At 47.6% G+C, this 25,575-nt stretch overlaps 1 protein-coding gene and 1 pseudogene across 7 annotated transcripts; one reads left to right on the top strand and one right to left on the bottom strand.

The window, feature by feature from the left end:
- Positions 1-3,592: 3,592 nt before the first annotated feature.
- On the bottom strand, positions 3,593-24,993 carry C1QTNF2 (C1q and TNF related 2). Of its 7 annotated transcripts, none has more exons than XM_029941401.1 (5): positions 24,897-24,972; positions 24,450-24,586; positions 15,368-15,443; positions 8,053-8,305; positions 3,593-4,364 (listed from the first exon to the last, which is right to left on the bottom strand). In XM_029941401.1, the coding sequence occupies exons 3-5, from the start codon at positions 15,431-15,433 to the stop codon at positions 3,751-3,753; spliced, it is 933 nt and encodes a 310-aa protein (XP_029797261.1). In that variant the 5' UTR covers positions 15,434-15,443; positions 24,450-24,586; positions 24,897-24,972; the 3' UTR covers positions 3,593-3,750. The 7 variants fall into 7 exon arrangements, with proteins under 7 accessions (XP_029797261.1, XP_029797262.1, XP_029797263.1 ...); XM_029941402.1 differs by having other exon boundaries at positions 24,450-24,541; positions 24,897-24,962; XM_029941403.1 differs by lacking the exon at positions 24,450-24,586 and adding an exon at positions 18,388-18,429 and having other exon boundaries at positions 24,897-24,938.
- LOC115293501 lies at positions 21,008-25,098 on the top strand (annotated as a pseudogene).
- Positions 25,099-25,575: the final 477 nt, after the last annotated feature.

Genomic DNA, 25,575 nt, shown 5'->3' with positions numbered 1-25,575 from the left:
CAGGCTCCTTGTCTAGCTCTGCTTCAGAGACAGAAACATAGGTGTTTGGTGCCAAGATGGATTCTGAGACCATCTGATCCAACCCTTCCTTTTACAGATGGAGAAACTGAGGCTGCCAGAAGGGAAACGACTTGGCCAAAGCCACTCAAGGAATCAAGGCAGAGCTAGGACTGGAACCCAGATTTCTTGTTTCCCAGACAACTGCTGTATTCCTGCACTATCCCAGCCGTCTCTGCAATTTTGAGTGTATGTGAAATCCTTTAACTCAAATGTTGGGAAGGTACACAGTCCTTGTGTTTTTATTCCTTTTCTTTTCCCCAGTAGAAGGTCATGGCTGCATAATACCATGGGCCAGAATCTCTCTTCTTTTTCTTTGGCTCTGAATCTAGAAAACAGCCTAGAGAGACGGGAGAGGCTCTTCCCTCCTCTAAGCCTCAGGACTGGCGGTTTGTGTGGTAGACGTTCTCCCCCTAGTGGAATGAGTGAAGATGACAGGCCGGAAGTGAAAAGAGAGTTTCCCCCTCCAGGGCCTGGCTGCCAGGCGTCTGATGCTGCGGGGATCTGTGGTATCCCTCACCTCACCCTAATCCCAGCACCGTCAGATCCCAGCTTTACTTAAAATTCTGATATTTTGTTCATTGTAGAATGTTTTTTGCATAAATCTTGATTTATTAAAAGATTACCTTAAAATACTATTTGTATTTGTTACTGAGGTTTTTGGCACCCCCTTAAATTTTGTGTCTGAGGTGAGTGTCTCATTTGCCACCAGCCCCTAGCCATAGTCCTAATCCGAAAGTCAGCCCTGGAAGACCCCGCAGACACATGACATGCAATCACTCTCACCTGTCAGAGGAGCCTGAGGTCCAGCCAGGGCCAAGGCCGGCTCGTCAGGGCAGCTCTTTGCACCATGATAATCAGAGCTGAAGGTCATCCAGCCTTTCTTCAAAAGGAGATGGTGACAAAGACTCTCTCTTGGCCCAAACACCACCCACACTATTCGGAGCCCTCTTCTTGACTAGGTCTGTCAACCCTAGCCCATAACGACTTGAACAAACATTAACAGAGTTTCAAATAGCTCAAGGTCCCCCTTAAAATGGCTGATTGGGAAAACTCTAGGCAGCCAAAAGAATGTTGCTCCAGCCAACATGTGAAGATGGCACCCCTGGGTCCCAGGCTCTGGGGGAGGGTCGGAACCCAACTTTAATACACGCTGCTTAGCAAACCCAGGTGGGTGTCACGTGGACCAACCCCCTTCCTCTATTTTGTAGTTTTCCACTTCCCTGACTCCACAGAGCCTCCCATCTCTATTCCTTCCATCCCCCTTTAAAACAGGTGCCTCTGTACAAATCCAAGTTGGGTTCAGTTCATGTTGGATGCTTTTCCATATTGCGAGATTATATTACTGATTAAAGTCTCTCTTTACCACTTTAGTGTCAGCTTTCTTTATCTTTGACAATGTCTGCCTTTCAAAGTGTGTCTCTTCTGAGAAAAGAACCTGGGTTCAAGGGCAATTTTATTGCATTAAGATATACCAGGTTCTGGGTCTTTGCCAATGCCTACAAACATGAAGGCTCTGTGTATGCCAGTGTGCCTGGGAAGGCCACCTACTTGGAACAACTTCCTCGCTTGGCCCCCATCCTGCATCATCTGCCTAAGGGCTTCAAGTGGCTCCCCACGGAGGTAACCACCTCAGAAGTGGGGGGATAAGCCAGCCCTCATCCTCACCATCAGCAGGCTGCCAGCAACTCTCTCAACTGTGTCGCCGGTTTCTGTCCCACACACCACAAACCTGGTGCTCCTATCGCACCATCTCCAGCAGCCCCGGCCCACATCTAAGGAAGGTCTCCGCCTCTATCTGCCCCCGATCCCCACAAAGAATGCTAAGGTTCCCCCACATCATCTCCACAGCCCTCCCTGGGGATTTCCCTGGCAAAGTGCCACAGGCACATGGGTTAGGTCAGGCCCAGGAGGGGCAACCACAGGGCTCTGGGATCCTGACCATCTTGCTCAAGATGGATTTATTACTCAGGCTATAAAGGGTTAAGTCAACTGCCTTCAAACGACTAAATCCATGGAGGAAAGAAGAGGAAGTGACTAAAGATGCTCCTAAAAAGCTTTTTTTTTAATATAGGAAAAGAAAAAAAGAACTTTTTATAGACAAAGATACCCTCCACCTTCTTTCCTACAGGGGTGATGGGCAGGACCACAACCCACACACTGATCCGCCTGGGCCTCAAATCCCTTCCTGAGTTTTTTAAGGCCACTCCAATCTCCTAGTTTTTGTGATCCACAGAGAATGGAGTTATTTTCAGTATATCTCATTTTATTTATGGAGGGGCCACCCATTTCCAGGACCCCCCAGACAGCCCTGCTGGGCCCACCTTTCCAGCTAGAGGTCACTTGGGGCAACCTGTTAGCTCCTTCAGCAACTGACCTGTGGGGCTCCCTCAGCACCAGCCACTTTGTACGGTGGCTTCTTCTGTCCCTCAGATCCCTATACTTTGGAAACCTCTGAGGTGGCGGCAAGATTCATTGGTACACTACTCCTTCCTGCCATCTTCTCGGGCACACTTGTGCACCCTGGTGTCTCTGCCTGATTGAGAAGTGGGCCTGCAGGTGATGCGTGACTGACAAAGTGCTTAAGTGTGAGACTGGCGTACTCAGGCATTAGCAGATTCAAGGTTATCCCCATATTAATGTCAGTTTAGGCTTGCAGTTCCAGGAGATTTCCTGAGCAGAGTGAACTCTTTGCCTTGGCCTGTGAGATAATGTGTCATATCCAGCCTCACACCTCATGCCTCTGTCTCCTTTCTCATTTCACTCATCCCTCTGACCTTTAGTTAGTTCCTCAGATATTTTCAACTCTTTCCTAAGGCAAGGTCTTTGCACCCACAGCTCTTCCAGGAGGTCCCTTCCCCCAGACCTTTGCCTTGCTCTATCTTCTGTTTCTGGACTCAGCTTAAAATAACTTCATCCTGGGGTGCCTGGGTGGCTCAGTCAGTTAAACATCTGACTCTTGATTTTGGCTCAGGTCATGATCTCATAGTTCATGAAATTAAGCCCCGTGTTGGGCTTCATGCTAACAGTATGGAGACTGGTTAGGATTCTCTCTCTCCTCCTCGCTCTCTTAAACTAAATAAATTAAAAAAAAAATAACTTCTTCCTGGTGCTGACTGGGAAGGCACTTAAGAGAGCCTTGAGGAGTGGGGGAGGGGGAAATATTCTGTTTGTGATCTACATAGAGGTTACAAGCTGTGTGCATGTGTTAACACTCATTGAGCTGTCCACTTAAGATATATAGACTTGATGTAAGTAAACCTAAGAAAACAAAATCTAAACAAAGTTTCAGCTTCTTCCTTATCTCATTATTATAGTAGTAATTCCTATTACTCTTGAGCATGGCATGTGTGTCTCCATCCTGGAACAATAATTATATTCTTTGATTGTTTATTTGTAAATTTTATCTCCTACTAGAATGTAAACCCCACAAGGACAGAGCCTCTGTCTGTCTTGTTCATGGAGGCACCTTCCAGAACACAGCATAGTGCCTGTACACAGTGGACACTAAAAAAGCATTTAGTGAATGGCGAGGTAGAGGATGACTACAAAAGCTTGGATTTAATGATGGAGGAAAAAATGGGCAGAGGAGGAATGTCCAAAGTTCCCACTTCTGCCCAGCAAAGAGGTGAGGGGTCTCATTCTGGAAGTCCAGGATCTTGTTACCTCCCTGGAAACCCAACACCTGCCTGTCTACACCTCATTGGGGTTGTCCTGGTCGGCATAGATGAGGAAGCCTGTGAAGAGGCTATCGGTCCAGTAAGGGTCGTAGAAAAGCCCATTCTGCTCTGAGTAGAAGATCTGCAGCCAGACCTCATCACCCTGCTTCAGAGCCAGGATAGTGGAGCCCGAGGCCACATCATGGTTGCCTGTGTTGGCATCGAAGGTCCGGATGCGGTACTGGCCGTTGTGCACCAGGCCGATGGCCAGGTGCTTGTTGGCCAGGGTGATATCGTAGGTGAAGTAGTAGATCCCCGGCACGCCACAGACAAACTTGCCACTGGATGCATTGTAGTGGCTGCCCTCATTCATCAGGATCTTGTCAAACTTGATGGGCAGCCTCTCCCTTGGGTAGCTCTTGGTCACTGCCACTGAGAAGGCAGACTTGGCGTGGCCACTGCCGCAGCTGCAGGGGCCTGGGAGGCCCGGCTCCCCCTTCCTGCCCTTGGGCCCCTTCTTTCCTGGTGTGCCGTGCTTCCCCGGGGCACCGCTGACCCCCTTGGGGCCTCGAGGACCGGCCCGCCCAATGGCCCCGGCTTTGCCCTTTGGTCCTGGCTTTCCCCGGTTACCTGTCCGGCCAGGTGGACCTGGAAGACAGAGCAGCTGGTGTTATGGAGGGGCCTTCACGGAATTAGGCAGAGGCTGTGGATTTTGGCTTTCCATCTTTGGAGCAGGAGCCTTTGGGTGATGGAAAGAGCAAGAAGGCTTTGGAGTCACATAGAAATGGGTGCTAATCCTGCTGATATAACCCAGGGCACTTCTCCCAGTCTTATCTGGAAAATGGGAATGGTGATACTTACCCCTCAGAACCACTGTGGGCAAAAAAGAATAACTTATAACAGTTCTCCCCTTTCCTTTTCCCTGCCTTCTAAAAAAGTGTCTGGTTTGTCTGCCCAACCAGTCCTTCAGTGGGCTGCACTGGTAATGGGTTGAAAAAAGAACTGGAAGAAGCCTTTTGACTTCAACATACTGATCTTAGTAAGAGCCCTGCCTAGTACCCAAGGTCCCTGTCCATATGTGCGAGAGTTTAAGTGCAACATTGCTTATAATAGCAAAACTAGGGACAACTAAATGCCTATCCAAAGTGAAATGATTCATGGGACACCTGGGTGGCTCAGCTGGCTGAGCATCTGACTTCGGCTCAGATCATGATCTCACAGTTCGTGAGTTCAAGCCTCACATCAGGTTCTATGCTGTCAGTAAGGAGCTTGCTTTGGATCCTCTGTCCCCCTCTCTCTCTGCCTTTCCCCTGCTTGTGCATGCTCTCTCTCGCCCCCCCAAAATAAATAAACATTAAAGAGAAATGATTCCAAAATTATGGTCTGTGCAATTCTATACAGGAGTTTTAAAAAAAAATGAGGCAGATTTATGTGTACTATATGAAAACTTCTCTAAAGTACACTGTTACAAAGAAAAACAAGTGGCAGAAACATTTTTGTTGAAAGGAAACCACAAGATGAACTAGTTCTACAGCTATTTAAGTGCATAAGAGAGTGGCTGACCCATAGTAAACACTCACTGAATATAGTCAGCATAGCCTGCAGAACCTTCCCCAGGTAATGTTTCCCTCTAGAATGGCCCCTGGTGTTTTATACCCAGATTTCATAACATGTGCATTTCTCTCAATACAGTAATTTTGGCCAATGATTATACAGAAAACATGTCTATTTATGTCCCCTAAATTCAATACAACATTTTAAACAAAACAAATGAGGGTAAAGATTTGAGTCACATCCAAATGCAATTATGTAATTGGCACAATTGGTAGACTGGCAGAATTGGGTGTAGATGTTTGAAAAGTTTGCTGAATGTCAGTTGAGAGCCTGCTTCTGAAGGCATCCTAGTATTGTGCGCAGGTAACCAACTGTCTGCTGGCCACCAAATGAACTGGGTGATCGGAAAGTAATGCTGTAGGCATTCTTCATTCTAACAAGGTACTTTGCTCTTATGTGTAGATATGTAGGCATTTTACTGTCTCTTAAAGTTTTGAGTTAACATGTAATGCATTTAAATTTTTCCTACTTTATGAGACTGATGCGCTGCCCACTGCGCTAAGAGGGCTGCAAATTTTTCTTACCTTAAGTAATTGGGAAATAGATTCCCAAATAGCATTTTCTCACTGAAATTTCTCATCTAATTTTTAGGAGCAGATTGCTTATGTTAAGTGCCTGGCAATGTCTGGTATTACTATACATATATGTAAATTACATAGAAAAAGGCCAAGAATTATATACATTGACCAATTAATAGTAATTACCTCTGGAAAGCAAGGAGAGGATGAGTATGGTAGGAATTAAGGAGGTCTCATGCTTTATTTGTATTGTTTGAATATTTTACAATAAGAATGCATTTGTATATTACTTGTAATTTAAAAAATTTTTAATGGGAAAAAATTAAAGTCAGATCACAAAGGTGTCCCATGAAAAAATAAAAATAAGCAAAACTTATTGCTTTAATAGTGGGAGAAAGGTAAGGAGAAAAATAAAGACTGAGTCATTTTGTATTGGAGATTTTGGGGGGAGACAAACAGATAAGAAGGCTTATCAGTAAGTTCTGCAGTGTGTTATATGGTGTGCCTCTTTCTTGATACCTTTTTGAGAAACTTCAGGAAAAGATGGTTTTACTTTTCAAGACCTATGTGGAGATGGACTTGTATGTGTATGTCAGAGGGAGGTGGTTGGATGCTGTACTGGTCCAGAGTGACCCAGCTTTACAGGCCAGATGTCTCCATCTCTTAACACCACCTTCCTTGGTGTGTCGTCTTAATTCTCAGCAGAGACTCTCTGCATGGGCAGGAGAGATGACCGAGCCTACATCCTCATGGCTCCAAGCCAAGGAAAAAAAGTCGATAGCAGAGATACCCTCTCACCTCTAGGACCTGTAACATGAATGTCAGGGAAAACTCTGTCTGGCCCTGCTTAGAGCACTAGCCCAGACTGAAGCTACCACTGGGGTCAAGGACTGGGATACCATGACATCTGGTGCCTGACACACTGTGACACCTCCCCGAGTCAAAGCCATGACCATTATTTATGTAGTTATTCTTTGGGGAAGGAGGTGCTTTGGAGGAGTTAATTTGGTGTGGTAGGAGAAGGTCTGGATTTGGAGGCAGCTACTGGCCTGTTATATGAGCTCAGCACATCATTTAAGAAAAGACGACCATTTATTGTACATCTACTCGAGGCTGATGCTTCACGTGTCATATTTTATCATCATCACATCCATGCAACTGAGGAATGAAGAGCGGTTAACTGATTCACCAAAACAGGTCCCCAAGTTTGTTTCCGGAGTTCAGGCCTTGCAGCCATGACATGCTGTTCGCAACTTAATCACCCCTGACTCTCAGTGTCCTCATCTGTAGCATGGGGATAGTAGGAATACCCCCTTCATAGCATGGTGTGGATGGTCAGTGGAGCAATATACTCAAAAGTGCTTTGTCAATGTTAAAATGCCATACAGATAAAAGTTATGATTCTTCTACCGCTTCAAATGGACATTTAGGGATGTTGTCGACGTTAAGGGTTCTTAGACAAAGAACGTCAAGGCTGAAAGGGCCTGTAGAGACTATCCAGTCTGTTTGCTGGCTGCCTGGCATCTCCTCCTTTGTGACTCCATGTGGTCCCAGCGAGGCTGTCAACCACAGTGACCAACTGACCACCCACTTACACACCCCGGGGTGGGCACATGACCCAGTCCTGGCAGATGGTAGTACCTCACCTCGATGGCCCAAAGAATTGCTGGTCCAGGACACCTATTTGATTTAGGAGGATTAGTCATGCTGAGTTTGCTCTGTGGATCAAGCCACGAAGAGGCAGACTTGAGCCCACTGGTAGCCATTTCAAAACTTCTAGCCTTTGTGAAAACAAAACCAACACACACAGAAAAGCAAACCCTTGACAACAACTTTGAGCTCCTGGACCCAGCCATTGCTGACGCTCGGCTCTTGAACTTCCTGGTTGCACGAGCCAATAAATTCCATTCAGGGCTATAAATTGAGTTTCTGTCACTTGTAACCAAAGGTGTTCTGAATCATCTATCAGGAGACACACTTAAAGCAATTCAGCAAATCAATGGTGCAGCTAGGGAGGGAATACAAGATCTGATACCTATTGTCCTTTCAGGAGAATATATTGCTCTGTTTTTTTTTTTTTAAAGACATTAATTTGGTTTATAATAAAATGGGATTCATACTAGTTTTCATAACTAAACTTCCCTCTGTGCCAGAGGATATCAACCCCAGGTAGGAATAGGAGAGACAGGCACTGGGCCTCTTACCTTCCTCTCCACTGTCCCCCCGGTCCCCATCCTGGCCATCCTGGCCATCTTTTCCAGGAAAGCCCATTCTTCCCACCATTCCTGAGGGCCCTGGGACTCCTGGGGGGCCAGGTGGGCCTTGGGGGCCAGGCAGGCTGCAGACAAGTTGAGGGGAGCCTTTTTGGAAGTCCCTGCGGGCGAAGGCACCAAGCAGCGGGTCACCTGCACAAGGGAGGGCACAGGCCAAGAGCACCCAAGGGATCATGATGGTCACCTGTGGGAGGCAAAAGAGCTGTGAGCTGATGAACGGCAACCAGAGGAGAAGGCAGCCAGAAGGGACTCTCTCCTCCAGCATATACAAGTGGCTGGACAGTGTCCTCATGTCTTGAGGACATATTTGGATGAAGTCAGTCATGGACTCAGAATATACTTTGGAGAGGTCTTGGGGGTGAGCACTCATCATCACACTGCTGTCCTTCAGCGGAGCTGAAGCAGGAGCAGAACCTAATGGCCCAGTCACGATGATTGGGAGGAGTGGTGGATGGAGAGAAACAAGCTAAGATTTCATTCGAATCCGTGGCACAAGTAGAAAGGAACAGGGCAGAAATACTTTGAATTGTAGGTGATGATTTGCAACTTTGCTGCTTCTCTGGGGGGACTCGGGGCAGCACATCGCCAGGTGAGCACGGATGCTCTGGTTCTGAGTCAAGGTGCCCCAGACCTGAGGAGCACTGGGGGGCCATGGCAGCAGCCTCTCTGCTGAGCGCTTCCTGTGCACCAGGTGAGGGCTAAGAGCCTTCTGTACATTACTCACCTCATAGCATCCTTGCCAGATAAGTACTGGGGAGGAAGTGGAGGCCCAGAGATGTTAACAACAAGCCTAACTCCTGCAATTAGCAGGTGATGGGGCTGGGCTTTAAAGCAGACCCGGCCGATTTAGGGCTTCTGTCCCTCTGCTGCAGGCTATACCGCATCCTTTTTGTTTTTTAAGTTAAAAGAATTAATTGAAGGGGTGCCTGGGTGGCTCAAGTCATGATCTGCTTTGGATTCTGTGTCTCCCTCTCTTTCTGCCCCTCTGCAGCTCATGCTCTGTCTCTCTCTCAAAAATTAATAAACATTAAAAAAATAAAAGAAGAATTAATTGAAATAATATGCTTACATTGTCTGTGAAGTCAAATAATATTATAAGTCACATACAGTGTAAAACTGTGATCTCTTGTACTGCCTATTATTAACCTCACACCCTACCCCAAATCCGTTCAGCTATTTCTTCTTGTGTATATGGTTTTTTATTTATCAAAAAATTTTTTATATTTTTTAAAAAAATGTTTTAAATGTTTATTTATTTTAAGAGAGAGAGAGTGAGTGAGCACAAGCAAGGGAGGGGCAGAGAGAGAGAAGAGAGAGAGAATCCAAGCAGGCTTGTGCTGCCAGCCACCAATGTGGGGCTCGAACTCAACCTGATCCAAGCTCAGAAATCGGGTTGGATCGAGCCACCCAGGCCCCCTCCCTGAAAAGTTTTTAATTAAGTAGATAGCATGCCCAACATGGGGCTTGAACTCACAACCCTGAGATCAAGAGTTGCATGTTCTACTGACTAAGCCAGCCAGGCACCCCTTATTTGTCAATTTTAGACATTATCTTCTGAATTTCAGTTATGACAGATGAGGAATGTGCCCCCTTCCATCACCCTAGCCCCTATTTCTTCTCCCTCATGTAGTTGAAATAAAATTTTTGATAAAATCAAAATTTACTCTTCAGGTTATTATGAGTATTGTTTATTGCTAAGCCAAGGACTGTCCTACAATTATATTTCCTTTCTCACACACTCTTCTTCCTGGATATATTAATGTTATTTTTTCATTTGCTTAGTTCCCTGTGTCACTCTTTTCCATACTGTCAGCTATATCAGATCATTTGTTCCATTTATTTTCCTGAAGATAGAAGTCCTGGAGCGCCGTCCTCCTGTTCTGATCCTCACATGCTAACCAGTTTCTATCCTAGACTCTCCCTTATGACCAGTTTGGTGACTGTCTTTGCCTCTCTCCCGGGTTATAGCTCCTGTTTTATGAATCCTATGTCTTTCTGTTTAATTAAAAACAATTTTTAAATAATCCCTCAGTTTGGTGGCACATATTTTATAAGAGCTTCCTGGAAAAGTGGTATGGGAAGTCATTTTTAAAGAAATGTTGCAGGTCTCTATATATTTTGATCTTACACTGTGTCGTCAAGGCTGGTGGCAGCAACAGCATGATCACCAGAGGCCAGGGTGTTATATGCTTGGAGGTGATGTGCTCCCGGCCCCACACTGTAAAGATGCAGACGCTGAGGTCCAGAGCAGGAATAAGCAACTTGACCAAGATCTCTCAGTAAATTGACTCAGTCACTTTTCAATCAACAGCCTCTCTCTCTCAAGAACGAACTTTGCAGGCATAATTTCTTGTCATGGGGATGAGCTTGAAAGTGGAGCCTGCTTTGTCACGTTAAGCAAGACCTCTTCCTTCTCTAGGTCTCAGTTTTCCACCTGAGTAATAAAGAGTCTGAACTAGGTCAGTGGTTCCCACACTTCAGGGTGGTGGTCAGACTCACCTGAGGGCTTGTTCAAACCCGGCTTGCTAAGCCTCTCTACCAGGGTTTATAATTCAGTAGGTCCAGGCTGGGGCTAGAGGACTTTATGAGTAAGTAGCTGAGCTATGCTGCTGCTGGTAGTTCAGGGGCCCACTCTGAGAATCACTAGACTAGATGGTCTCTCAGGTCTCTTCACCACTGACGCTGAGCCTTTCAGACTTCAACCTGCCCTCTTGCAAGCACGTAATCCTTGCTGGCCCCACTGTGGCTGCACCACTTTCTGCTACCTAACCAGAACCTTCCAACAATAGTTGCTGTGGTGCTGGCAGGCCCCCTCTCCTCCTGGGCCCCCAACCTCCCTTTCCTTCCAAACCTGCTTTGCCCTGGCCCCAGGAGCCTGTCCAGACAGCAGGAGATAGATGAAGGGGAGAGAAAACCAGGCCTCTGCTGCCAGGCAGAGGAGGGGAGACCACAGCACTGCACTGCCCCAGACGCGGGGGCCTGTTCTAGTTCTGGCTCCAAGGCTCACCTTGTATGGGCCTCAGATGGTTTCTCTAGCTAAGTGTCATAATGGCGCCTTGGTCAGGCAGAGATGATTTCGTACTAGATGCTGCTTTCAAAAACATTATACCCTATAATAACAAAACTATCATCTTTTCAGTTTCTTTAATTCTGATTAAGTCAAGAAAATTATTTCAATCTGGTGAGGTTTTAATGCCTCCCTAGCCCTCTCTAGTAACCCCTTGTAACCAAGAGCACTGTCATCTGTAGCAGTGCACACCCATTCTTCAAGACTCTCAGGCAGGCCCCCCCCAAATACGGACAGGGACCTTGGAAAGCCCCAGACAGGAGCATGGCACCAGGGGTCCTGGGGAAGACCATCTGCTGGGATGGAGGGAAGGCCTGAGGCCGCACATAGAGAAGGAGACCTGGACTGGGGCACAGGTGAGCTCTGGGCAACTAGTCCTCCAGGGAGGAGGAAAAGTAAGACTTAGGGGGCGAGTGTAAGAGAGTGTTACAATCGAGACTTCCACCTGGGCACCAGGACTCCCGAGAGGCTGCGTGCTAAACGGGGCGGTCAGGCCAAAGTGAAGAATCGACAAAGAAACAGTGTGAGGACCCACTCCAGGACTCCAGGCACTCTTGGCAGATCGAGGATTTTAAAATATGACCTGTGTCCCTGGAAGGGGGAGGGAGAGTGGCCTCTGAGGACTGTGTGAGGAAGGTGGAAGGTGAGAGACTGGCTGGGCAAAAGGGGAAAGAGTGCGTGGGAAGGGGGCTGATGGCCTTCTTGCCTCCCCAGGAGATGGAAGGCACCAGACATTCTCCAGCGGGAGCCAGCCTGGGCCAGAGGGGTCTGGACAGAAAGTGAGGGGCCCCAGCAGCAATAACCATGCAGGGCAGACACCAGAAAGCCAGAGGCTGAGGGTGAGGCCTGGACTTGCCAGCCAAAAGAGAATGTATGTGGCCTGTCTCAGGGCTGTTACGGTCAGGGTCCAATATGGCAACCCCAAGGAGCTGGCAAAAGGCACCCCTGAAAGAGGCAGCTTCAATGTCTGCCCGGCCCAGAGAGGCAGAGCAGCTCAGTCCCTGTCCCTGCCAAGAAACATGGGCGAGACTTCCTGCTTCCTATCCCCTTACCTCTCCTTCCTTCAGCCTGGAATGGGGTGAGCTGAGAAAGGCAGCAGATGGCCCTGCCAGCTTCGTGTCTTTGCTGAGAGACAAGAGGAAGTGTCGCCTTTGAATGAAGTTCGAAGATTGGATTATGTGGGAGTAGATTGCCAGGGCAAGGAGGGCTCCCTCCCATTACAAAAATCAAGTTATGGTGCCTCTCTGGTGTCACTGTACTCAACATGGTTGGCCTAAATGACAGAGGTGGTTGGCAGAACTGGTGAACGTGGTAGAAGTGTCATATGTATGATGTATTTAAAAGATTTTGTTTAATGTTTATTTATTTTTGACAGAGAGAGGGAGAGAGAGAGAGAGAGAGAGAGAGAGAGAGAATGAACAGAGAAGGGTGGGGAGAGAGGGAGACACAGAATCCGAAGCAGGCTCCAGGCTCTGAGCTGTCAGCACAGAGCCTGACATGGGGCTCGAACTTACAAACTGTGAGATCATGACCTGAGCCGAAGTCAAACAGTTAACTGACTGAGCCACTCAGGTGCCCCTTCATGATGTACTTTTAGAGAACCATGTCCCTGACACTCCCGGGCCCCAGGCATCTCCATCTCCTTCCCTGGTCTGGTTGATGTGAGTCTTAGAAAACTGTCATTGTTTCTTGTGAGCTGTGACACATCTGGGCGCCCACAAGAGAAACCTAATTCTCAAAGCAGGTTCGTAATGGTTTGAAAAAGTTGCAATCTGCAAACATTTTTGGAGCAGGGAGAAGGAGGAAGGAAGTGGGTGGGAGCAAGCCTCCCAGGCAGACGAGAGTCGTGCAAACAGCTAGATGAAGACAGGCAGGAAGGGTAGACAGCTAGATGAGAGAGGAGAGAGAGGAAGCATCTGTTTCAGTTTGCAGCCCCCTTCTCTCCTCTGACGATCACTCTCAGCCATGCAGGCCCCGAAAGAGGGAGCAGGGTCTGCTGTCCCGCCCACCTCTGCCTCTTTGGACAACGGGGGATCTCGCTCAATGACAGCTGGCCCTGAGCAGGCCCCAGTGGCTGGGTGGAGGAGCAGGGCTCTGGAACAGGCAGGGAGGAAGGGATTTCTCAGAGCTGGAGGCTGGTGGTTCCCGCAGTCTGAGCCAGGAACTGTTTTGGAAATAAAGGCGGGGAGAGTAGATTCTGGAGGGAGAGGAGAGACTCTTTGCCTCTAGTGCACCTCCAAGAATAAAAAGGCTCCAAAAATTCCTGCTCCCAGGCAGTGCCCCCACCCTCCTGGGGCTGGCCCCCCAGCCTACTCTCCACACTATGGTGGTGAGCAAGCCTGGGGGCTAGGTGCTTGGAGGGGAGCCTGGGCCCCAGAAAATCCAGATAGGTTACCTCTTCCAGGCTCTTTTAGATAAATTTAGAATGGCAAACTTGGGGAGGGCCCCAAGGGACAATTCAGTTACAGACAGGGAAACTGAGGCAGCAGTAAACTGACTTTATTAGACACCTACAATGTTCCAGGTACTGTGTCAGGCTCTTTGCATGAATTATTTTATTTGGAGTTTATAAAAAAGTATATGAAGGTGATAAACTTATTGTCTCATTTTTCAGAGGAAGAAATAGAGGCTCTGAGAAGTGAAATGATTTACCCAAAGTCACACAATTGGAGAATGGAGACTACATTCTGAGGGGTTCTGAAGACTACACTTAATCTGCTACACCTTGCTCCCTCCCCCTGCTTTTTGTTATGTTTTATACAAGAGGAAACTAAAGCTCAAAGAGGCTAATCTGCTCATATTTACACAACTACTTCATGGCAGAAGTTATATTTGAACTTCGGTTTGGCTGACCCTAATGCCCAAATGCTTTCCATTATGTCAGCATTTCTTAGATTTTCATCCTAAACATTCCGAATCACAGAAGAGACCTTGAAGCATTTGCCAAAGTCACACACAGCAATAGAGAGATTTCTTTCATATCAATTTACATGCATGCACATGCCTGCAAACACACACATATGCACATGTGTATATATAATACATGACTTTGAAAACGTAGCAGTGATGCTTTTTCTCCCTCAGGATACATGAGGAAATTGATGCTTGAGGAAAACTTCCTGTCCTTTGAGAGGCCCACACTTGGCTTAGTCAAGGTGATGGGATGGGGGTGGGAGCCCTGGGCCTTGACGTCAACAAGTCCCTTTGGAGTGTTAGTAGGGTGTTCCCAGGAGCTGAACCGAAAGACCAGCACAAAGCCCAGCCCCAGCCCCAGCCCCAGCTCACTCCCTGCTTCATCCCAGCAGGAGCCTCCTTCCGGGTCACTTGCATCCCTTCCTCCTCCCCCCCCACCCCCCACATACTCACCATGTGAAGCCAGAAGGACCGTTCAAAACCATAATTCAGCCACATCACTTCCTGGAGGGTCTTACTCCAGTTGTTGCTAGCTGCAAATAGCAAACACTGGAAACCCTGACATGGCCCACAAGGCCCTAAATGACCCGGCCCTTGCTGCCCCCTCCCCAGCTCCAGCTCCCCCCCCTTGCCTAGCCACCCACCTCCTTCAGGCCAAGCTCTGTCTTGCCAGACCAGGAGCCCCACCCTCCTGGCTCCCTGGCTCTTTATCCGTCGTCGTGTTTCAGCTGAAAAGTCACTTCCTCCGAGGCTTCCCTGACATGCCCTCTCCCTCCAGACTCCCGCTCCTTGTCTGCCCTTATAACAACGCATGTGTATTCATTTTATGTGCTTGCTAACCTGCTTACTGGGCCTGTTTCCTCTCTTGGTAAAGTGAAAAACCCGAGGCAGCAGGAACCCCAGCCGGCCCTCTATATCCCCAGGTCTTCCAACTTCCTTGCACACAGAGGGTGTTCAGGGTGTGGCCTGATTAATGAGTGAGACCCACACTCTACTCTCAAGAAAATCCATAGCGAGGAGAAAACAAGACAATGGCCTAAATCCAAAGGGAATCCTTGGATTCAAATAAGTTTTCTCCCTTTCTTGATTTTTCCAACCCAAACCGTATCTAATTCTAATCCCTCATTCCTCTTGACCTCCTACAGCACAGGGGGCCCCCACCCTCACTCTGGGGAGGGAGCTTGCAGAACATTTTACATGTAGCAGGTGTTCCATAAGTATCTGTTCGATTGATCAGAGAGAAAAGAAGTATTGGTTCTTCCTCACCTTTTTAAAAGCTATCTTAGTTCCTAAATTCTCCTTTCTGGTGGGAGCTGAGTACGAAGGCTGCATGACAGTCTTCCTGCCGTAGAGAAAAAGATGTATTAGTAGGTCAAACGCCCAGAATGGAATCATGAGGTACTAAACGTGAATGGAGTTCTTCCATCTGGTTTTAATTTGCCCAGTCCCCGGGCTTCTGATCTCTCAGTTAAGTTGCCAATGATTCATGAGTACATATGTTCTAGGAAAACACTAGGAGCTAAAGTAGGGAATGAGCCTTCCTCCTTCTCCTTTCTGTCCTTGGTCCCCAGGACATCGGCCCTTGGTTCACTCCCAAGGACTCTCAGCCCAGACTGAGCCATGAGAAGGACCAGAAGTGGGGACATCGGTGTTTTGCTGACCACACCTGAGTGGGACACTGGCCTGGGCCTTCAGTGAGGCTGCTCAATTCTGAGTCATCTTGCCTGGGAGACAGGAAGAAATATATTATGCTTAAATAAATCTGGGCTGTTGGTTATCAAGTTTTGACACATTAATGGGCAGTTATGGTATTTAACTCTGTGATTAAGAGTGATGGGAAACCAGGGGCACCTGGGTGGCTCAGTTTCTGACTTCCACTCAGGTCATGGTTTCATGGTTCATAGGTACCAGCCTCGCATCGGGCTCTCTGCTCTCAGAGAAGAGCCTGTTTTGGATCCTCTCTCGCGTGCGCACGCGTGCGTGCTCTCTCAGAAATAAATAGACATTAAAAATAAAAGAGCCATGGTAAACCCACCCACTTACTTTCTTCAACTATCTAATGGAAGTATTAGTATATCTGACTCCTGGAGTTTTTATAGAAATAATGAGGTGCTGTACTCAAAGCTTTAAGCCCAGTGTGAGACTCGGTAACTGCTCAACAGTTGGAGAACTCTGCCCCCACCCTCCTAACCTCCCTAACCTCCTCCTTGTGAACTCTGCCCCCACCCTGACCTCCTCCCTGTGAACTCTGCCCCCACCCTGACCTCCTCCCTGTGAAGCCCACAGACAGTTGCCTGCCTCATCCTTCAAGGTTCAGATCTACTACCATCTCCTCAGAGAGACCTGCCTGGTTGTAGGACTAAGTATCTCTCCCACCCCTGGTTTGCTTTTCCTTCAAAAGCACTTGGAGCAAGTTGTGATTATATATGTACTGGTGTCTTGACCCACTAACTATGTCTTCCTCCTGGTGTGGAAGGTCCAGGAATGCAAGGCCCTGTCTTGCTCTTTATTATGTTACCAGAGCCCAGCACTGTGTCTGCCCCGCACGTAGGAAGTGCTCAGCTCAGAGTTGTTTCACAGCCGTGAACAAAGCGCTCCTAATCAAGGGTAACAGGATCATGACTTTCATTTGCTTTGTGCAGATGACAAAGCCACACTTGGCCAATGAAGGAGAGATGACTGGTCTTGGATTGGAAAATGTGGGTCCCAGACCTAGTTTTGTAATTTAACTGGTTATGTGACTATGGGAAAGTCATTTCCTCATATTTGAGCTTCCATTTCCTCACCTATAAAATGGAGATAGTAACACTCACCCTATCTACCTTACAGGGTTGTTCTGAGAGTCAAACAAGAGAGCAAATGTTGAAAGCACACATGATACAAAAATTAGAGCCTGAAGTTATAATTGCCACCATCCGCCCCTGAACTACCAGCAAGCAGTCCTGACCTCCCACTAGGAGCCCCTGGAGTGTTTGGGGGTGTTATGGGTGGGGGAGGGCACGTGAATCCGACCCAGCCAGTAATTCTCCCAGACTTTGGGGTTAAAGAGGAAGGGCTGGTGGCTGGAATGGGGTGGGGCTTGCTTGTTCCTGAAGCTCCTGAAAATTCCCTTTGATGGGAGTGAGAATTCTATAATGAAAAACACCCCATGCCCTCCCTGAATTCCAGGAAACAAATTGGAAACAGCCCTCTCGAGCTTCTCTGAAAAGCTGACAGACCGCCTGGAGGAGAGAGGCTGGCGGCTCCTCATACAGTGCTCACAGAAAAGTCCCTGTTCCTGGGATTTGGAAACACTCCAGCAACCAGAGCCTAACACAGAAGATTAAGAGGTATGGGGTCTACTTGCCAAGGTATTTTATCTGCTGTTTTCCTCCTCCTCCACTCCCCATTTCTGGCTCAGTGTAGAAGAAGAGGTCCGAGGACAAAGCATGACCTAATGAGGTCCCAGGAGCCAGGATCTCACAGGGCTTGCCCTCCTGAAGGCACACTGGGATTCAGCCTGGCAGCCACTGTGCTCACACCAAACAGGTAGACCTTCTGTACACACCCAAACCATACAAACCAACCAACATGGCATGTGATGTGATGTGGGGGCAAGGGGCCCATCCCTCACCCCGGGCCCCAGGGCTGCTTCACATTGGGCCTCAGCTGCCTGTGCAAGGAGGGCACACAGCCATGAAGCTTTGGAGCTGCCCACAGTTGTTTTCTGCCATGGAGACCAAGGGCTGCAGTGAGCTAGAAGAATGCAGCTGATGTGCCAGATGTGAGGGGAGGGAAGAGGCCTGAGGGTGTTCAGAGCCCTGTATCCGGCTTGTTCCGAGCACCAGCCTCCAAGTGGCAGGCTGGAGGGCTGGGGAGCATGTTTGAGCAGTGCTGTCCGGTAGGAATATGATGTGCGGCCACTGTTCAAAATGGCTCTCACTGCCATGTTAAAAAGGTAAGAAGAAGCAGTGAAGGTAATTTTAATATTTTAGGTAGCCTAATAGATCTCAAGTATCATCTCAACATGTAATCAGTGTAAAAATTATGAATGAGGCATTTCACATTTGTAAACTGGCATGAAGTCCTAGAGACCGAGTGTGTATTTTACACTTGCAGCACATCTGAATGCAGACTGGTCACATTTCAAGGGCTCAGCTCTCCCGTGGTGGCTACTGCACCAGCTCCAAACACAGCCGCTTGCGTTGGAATCCCATGACTTAGCTGTGGCACCTGTTACAAATTACTTATTCTCTCTCTCACAGCCTCGCACTCTCTAAAATGGGGATGGTAATAATAGTACCTACCTTAGAAGGTTGTTATGAGGATAGAATGTTCCTAGAACAAGGCTTGGCATGTGAAAAGGGATACAAGAGCATTAGCTATTATTATTATTTCTTATCCTTCTGAAGATCAAACAAGATAACGGATATTAAAGATAAACCATGATACAAAAATTAAGACCTTGTTTAAAATTGTAATTGTCACCAACTGCAGCTGGACTCATGAAAACCAGTTCTAAAATCTGAGTCTGTGGCATTTCAGGCGGGGCCCCTGCCTTCTTCTATTTCTCCATTTTCGTTTAAGGTGGCTTGTACTGTGTTTCTGCCTGTTGCCACTCAAAGAGAGGAGGCCTGACCTTTGCTCCTGCCCTGGCACCGCATCCTGAGGGAAGGAGGGGACTGTCTGGTGTGGCCCCACGTCACTGAGCTACCTGCTGTGTTATATTCCATAATACAGATAATGAATCAACAGGGTAGTACTCAGCTCATCAAGTAACAGGAGGCCAAATGGGGTATCATGTGCTTCATACTGTGGCTTGGAACATGGATGTCCGATAAATGGTGTCACTTATTCTTATCGTCTTTGAGACCAGACACGGAAGTTCCGGAGATAAAAAGATGCAGCTGTCACTCTCATAGGACACATGATCCGGTTATACTGAGGGGCCAGCCTGGCACACCTGTGTGACCACTGGGACAAGCAAGCCTTGAGCCTCCTTTCTCTTTGATACAGGCTATCTCTCCAAAGAGCATCCAGGACCACGCAGAGGCAAGGGAAGGAAATTTGGGGGCTAGATGATCGCTTGGAATGGTATAAATGGCACCACACTTGAAGACCCAGGAACTGAGGTAAAGGAACAAATTCTGAACTCTGAAGGGTGAAGGAGAAAAGGCCAAGTTGTCCTTGACCTCTCCAGGCTTGCTGGTCTCCATGGCGTCAGTTCCAGCCAGTCCCTGAAGGGTATTCAGGGTACCTCTAGAGACCTGACACGGAGCTGGCCTTCAAAAGGCACAGGGATGTTCTGGTGCTTAGGAGTCATGTTATAGACATTTTTTTAATCCCTCTGGACCTCAGTTTCCTTATCTGTAAAATGGAATAAAACCATACTGCACGGTCTTGTTTAAACCATCTGAATTTGAAAAAAGCATGATAGAAAATATTAATTCCATTTTGTGTGAAATCTGAAATAACTCAAAATCTCCAAATTAAAAGTTTGTCAAGAACCTTGCAAGGCAGTGTGAATTGTAAGTTGTAAACTGTGCTTAGGCTAGAGCCACATAACAATATCATTCTAATAGATAAACAGAAATATCTGCCAGCCTTCAGCAGGTGAATTGTGAATTACACAAGTCTGAGTTGTTTGAGGTCTTTAGGCACGTCTCCCTGAGTAGATTGCTCATACCTCTCTTACAGAATAATTGTGAGTGTCAAATGAGATAATACAGTAACCAGGCAACAGTAAGCACTCCTTAATGGTAGTATTATTCTGATACAATGATAATAAGTGAAAACAAAATGAAGTATGATATAACAATATTATGGGAGGTTAACTGAACAGACCTGCGTCTTCTGCTTCCTCTGTAAAATGTGAGAATGGTGAGTTGAACAATTGTGAGCTTTGGAGTAAACAGCTGGAAGGCAGTCATAGCAGATGATACGATTTTACAGCAAGGCACAAGTGCAAAGGTCCTGAATTTCTGTATGTGTGACCTACTTTAAAGTTTATTTATTTATTTTTGAGAGAGAGAGAGTGAGCAAGTGAGAGAACACACACACACACACACACACACACACACACACACACACACACGAGCACAAGTTGGGGAAGGGAAGAGAGAGAGGGAGACACAGAATCAGAAACGCATTCCAGGGTCTGAGCTGTCAGCACAGAGCCCGACTGAGGGCTCAAACCCATGGACCATGAGATCATGACCTGAGCTGAAGTCGGACACTTAACCCACTGAGCCACCCAGCTGCCCCTAAGTGTAACCTACTTTAAACAATGTTGTAAACTTCGAATTTGCTCATTCAACTAACAGCTTTTATTAACATTGCTATGTGCGCTGACCTCTGATTGAAAGGCACTAAAAAGCTAGGGAGGATGGGGGCCCTGGGTGGTTCAGTCTATTGAGCAGCTCAGGTTATGATTTTGGCTCAGGTCATGATCCCAGGTCCTGCTTGCATTTCTCTCTCTTTCTCTCTCTGTCCCTCCAAACTCCCTCTCAAGTAAACAAACAAACAAACAAAGGAATAAGCTAGGGAGGCTGGCCCTACCACTGAGGGAATGATAATCTAGACCCGAGGCTTATCAGTGGCCTTACGCAAACCACTGATTCCACGATGCTTTTTTTTTTCAATTTTTAAAAATATTTATTTGAGAGACAGAGCAAGGGAGGAGCAGAGAGAGAGGGAGACACAGAATTTGAAACAGGCTTTGAGCTATCAGCACAGAACCGGACACAGGGCTCGAACCCACGTGAGCTGAAGTCAAATGCTTAATCGACTGAGTCACCAGTCGCCTTGCTTTTTTTTGTTTTTAATTTGAAATTGTTGCCAATGTAAAACGTGGGAGATCTTATCTTAAACTCAAGATTTCTAGGCAAGTGCTCCAGAGTCTGGCTGTAGCGTGGTGCCTGCAGGGGAATGCGCCGTCACCAGTTTGAGCTGCCCTGCCTTCTGCCTGAGCTCCAGGTCTACACCTGTGGCAAGAAATACTGTCAGCTGGTCTGCGCCTCTCCGAACTGCATATGGTGCTCTGCACCAAGAGCCCACACCAGCTGTTCTGCAACCTCATCCTGCGGCACAGCAACAAGGTCCTGGAGACAGGCTCAGGCACATCCAGGGCCGGCAGTACCAGAGAGTCTGTGTGCAGTGTCAGGAGCAGCGTGTGGAGTGTGTGCCCACCTGCCTGCCTCTTGCAGGAGGAGGAGGAGGGAAGACCAGATGGACAGCTCCGGGCCACCTCACCCGGGAGAAGCCTTCTGGGAACCCGTGTCCAGCGATGATGGAGCAGGTGTGAATGACAGTGAGGACAGCGTGATAGACCTGTGCCCACCTGAGTTGTTCACCAGAAAGGACCTGGAGGGACTGAGCATGGGGACAGCACTGATGACTTTTTGCCAGAGGAGAAGATTGAGAAGCCAAGGAACCCAGGAAAGAAGAGCCCTGGGGTCAGAGAAGAGATGGAAGTAGACAGGGACAGGGTCCTTAAGCATTGGGAGAAGAGCTGGGCTCACAGAAGTTCAAAAGTCATCACCATAAACTTGGGGCACCTGGTGGCTCAGTAGGTTAAGCCTCCGTGTCTTTGGCTCAGGTCATGATCTCACAATTCATGAGTTTGAATCCCACATCAGGGTCTATGCTGTCAGCGCAGAGTCTGCTTTGGACTTCTGTCCCCGTCTCTCTGCCCCCCCCCCCCCTGTTCTCTCTCTCTCTCTCTCTCTCTCTCTCTCTCTCTCTCTCTCTCTCTCCCTCTCTCTCTCTCTCTAATAAACATTAAAAAATATTTAAAAAGTCATCACCATAAACCTAAGAGCTTCAGCAGTTTTAAACAGGTTAATGAAAGTTTGTTGGAGAAAGCAAAAACTAAAAAATAAATCAAGATTTCTAGATGTTCTTGAGAATCTGGATTATTTCCTTGAAAAACATTTGGAAGGGGACCAACTGGCTGCCCCTTGAGATGAAGTGTTATGGGCTGAAATATGTTCCCCCAAATTCATCTGTTAAAGTCCTCACCCCCAAAACTTCAGAAAGGGGCTATATATTTGGGGATTGGGCCTTTCCAGTGGTAAAGGAAAATAAAGTCTTATGGATGGGCCCTAATCACTATGACTGGCATCCTTATAAGGAGATTAGGACACAGCACACAGAGCTCTGACCATGTGAGGGCACAGAGAGAAGGTGGACATTTGCAAGTCAAGGGGAGAGGCCGCCGAAGGAACCAAACTTGTCCTCACCTTGATTGTGGACTTCTAGCCTCTGGAACTCTGAGAATAATTGTCTGTTGTTAAAGTCACCTGTCTGTGGTATTTTGTGATGGCCGCCCCAGCAGACTACTACATAGGACCTTCACTCTTCTGTGTGCACAGTCCTTACCACTCCCAAACGGCATGCATTCTGCTCACTTCTGTGTCACACATGTCCCTATTGGCATCTGAGCCGGCAACTGTGACCTAGAGGAAAAGGGTGTTCTCCACGTACATTATGTGTTCTTATTTCAAAGCTTTGATGTTCCTTTTTCTCTTTTACTCTCTTCACACTTCTGTAAGGCTAATACTATCATCCTCACTTGGCAGAAGAGAAAACAGGGCTCAGAAAAGTGGAGTCATTTTTTTCCTGGTTAAAGCTGGGAGGGGACCCACGCCTGTTGACTCAGGGACCAGGGCTAATGTCCCTCTACCATGCGCTTGGGCACAAGACCCATGAGCATAAAGCCTTAACTAACAAGGCAGCTGTGTGTATGTGTGTGCACGTGCACGTGTATGTGTGTTAACAGAGGTAAGCCATTCACAGCAATGCACAAATCCAAAGAGGATTATTTCCATGAAATAAAAGACTTGGCATAGAATCCCTTTCAAAAGTAAACCTAGAATAGAATTTGAACTGAAATCTGCTTTAGGCAGGAGTTCATCTCACAGAGGCAAGCCCAGCTGGCAAGCCTCTGAGGGGGAGGGAAGGGTGAAGGAAGCCGTGAGCGTGTACATGTCTCTATCAGCCTATGCTGAACATTCGGGAGCAGATAGCACTAGAGACTGGCACTGTAGGAAAGAAGGTTCGGTCCCCTATATGCAGTCAGCTGATGAGGAGTAGCAAGATAGGGAAGAAGAGAGGGATTTGCAGAGAAAGCAGTCACTTCCTGGGGGAATCTGCTGACTATTTGATGGAGGCAGAATAGATTCAGAGATGACCCCAGACTTGTGAAAGAGATCTCAGTTTACTTGTACAATGACACACTGTGACACACTTATGAGAACAAAGTAAGTCCAGACGTGTAGATGGAAAGACAGCCAAGATACACAAAGTGAAAAAGGCAAGTTGCAGCATGGAATGTAAAGCATGATTCTCTTTGAATAAAAAAAAAAGGACACACACACACACACACACACACACACAATTTCTGAAAGGACACAGCTTCTTGCTAACCAAGTTACCTCTCAGAATTAGGAGCAAGTGGTCTTTTACATTTCACTTTCTTCCTTTTTTGTGATGTCTGAATTTCTTATGCTGAGCGTTGTTAGTTTTAGGTCATTTAAAATAAAAGGTAACCCTAACGTTTAAGCATCAGAAGACAGACAAGTGTGGTATCCCTGCTAGGAGACGGGGAGAAGTCAGACATTTGGAAAGAAGCAAACTCAATGGTGCACTTGATTCGTTAGAATGAAGGGGAGTAGTGATGTTCTCGGAAGTGTGGGGGGTCTGAGGAGTCAGCAGTTGAAAGTGAACTTGATACAATGACCAGAAAGCAGAATAAATCAGAGGAGAACTGTGCAGATGCAGGAGGGGGCAGAGGGAGAGAGAGGAGAGGACAGACTTTGAACAATGCCAACTGAGCATCAGCCGTGAATTGACATATAGAGGATGTTGTTGCTATTGCTGCTGGTTTGGTAGGGGTAGGAACAGGTCGGGGTAGGATCAGAAGGTCTCCGGGAGATGGTGGGTCTAAGAGGGGGAGATTTTGAAGGGTTCAGCTAGGAGAGTCTTGTAGCCAGAGAGCAGAGAACTCTGAGGTTGTGCAGAAGCTTCGTGGTGCTAGGGGAGAGATGTGGACTGGGAGAACACTGGGGGCGACTGTAGTCCTTCAGCTGAGAGGTCTCGTCCTGGAATAGGACCGTGGCCGTTGGTTTGAGAGAATAAGAACAAAGTAAGACAAGGCTTGGAGACAAGTAGTTTGGGGGAAGATGGAGGGTGAAGAGAGTTGTAAAGAATTGGGTGCAAATCTCAGCTTGCCATATACTACCGTTTGAGCTTAGTTTGCCCGTCTACATAATATATTTAATTAAAGAAGCACTATGAGGAATAAATGAGATCATGCACTCCACAAATAACAACTATGATTGTTAGCTCGGGGTATTGGACTCAGACTTACCAGGGTTTAAGACCCTTTACCACGAGCTGTGCAGTCTTGAGCAAGTCATTAACGTCCCTGAGCCTGGTTCCTCTTTCGCAGATGGGGATAACCTGTCGTCATGGAAATCAAACAGCACACCAGAGGGCTGGCAGAGCCTGGCACAAAATAGGCGCTTAATAAATGGTAGAGGTATTACTATCAACAGGTAAGCGGCTGAGCACAGAGCCTTGCATACAGTAAGCGCTCAGTACATGTTAATTCATGTTATAATTCATAAGGTAGAGGTCAGGAGCCGGGAACCCCCGGGCTGTTCGGCCTGCAAAGAAGGGACGTTTGTAGCACTCCACCTCCCACTCGAGAACATAACCCCTGTCTCCCCTTCAGTGCCGGATCCTTCCCCTCCCACCTGCGCCTTCCGCCCCTGCAGGAGTGCGGCGGAGGTGCGGGTAGCTCTCGGTCACTCACCCTAGCGGCCTCAGCCACGTCCCGGAGCTTCCGGAGCCACGAAGCTCTCGGCGCTGCTCCGCGTCTCCGCCTCCTGCCGCAGCAGCTCTGCCGGCGCCCGCCCCAGGCATACTTTTCCCATCCCGTCATGGGCGGGAGCACTGGGTTCCCTGTCACGTGGGCCAGCCCGCAGCTAGGAGCTCTCCCGCTGGCAGCCGCATGAGTCTGGAAAAAATTTCAGCGCTGGTAACAACTTGAGGATGTCAGTGCATGTATGTGTGTAGAATTTGTCAGTGTATTTGAAGGTTTACATGCATCGGAGTGATTGCTACTCAGGCAACTGCAAGGGTGTGGGTACTTTTGCATGTGTCTGAAGAGACATCCATGTTGCTTGCACGTGAGCATTCATCTGGCTGGAGGATGTGCGTGGGCATGACAGCTTATAGCAGCGTAAATTCCCCGGTGTACTGAATTTGCATGTACTTGAGTGATTATGAATCGCGTGTGCAGGTTTAGTTGTAAGTGTGTCCATTCATAAGTGCATGTGTCCGAACGTGCATTAGGGCTCCTGTACGTGCATATGCATGCACATGTCCAAGATTGCAGCTTGGTATGTAACTGAAGTGTACTTCATTTGCTGGATGTACACATCAGTGGCTGGATATCTGGGTGTTGGATACATGTTTAAATGTGTGTCCAG

This window comes from Suricata suricatta, chromosome 6 (genome assembly GCF_006229205.1).
Source record: "Suricata suricatta isolate VVHF042 chromosome 6, meerkat_22Aug2017_6uvM2_HiC, whole genome shotgun sequence".
Classification (NCBI taxonomy): domain Eukaryota; kingdom Metazoa; phylum Chordata; class Mammalia; order Carnivora; family Herpestidae; genus Suricata; species Suricata suricatta.
This window is presented reverse-complemented; position numbering and strand designations above follow the sequence as displayed.

Coding starts and splice junctions, on each gene's coding strand:
- C1QTNF2 (XM_029941401.1), bottom strand. CDS start 15,433: ATGCAGCCTTCGTACTCAGCTCCCACCAGAAAGGAGAATTTAGGAACT. Junction 8,306..15,367: donor CTAAGATAGCTTTTAAAAAG/GTGAGGAAGAAC, acceptor TGCCTCCCACAG/GTGACCATCATGATCCCTTG. Junction 4,365..8,052: donor GGGGGACAGTGGAGAGGAAG/GTAAGAGGCCCA, acceptor TCTGTCTTCCAG/GTCCACCTGGCCGGACAGGT.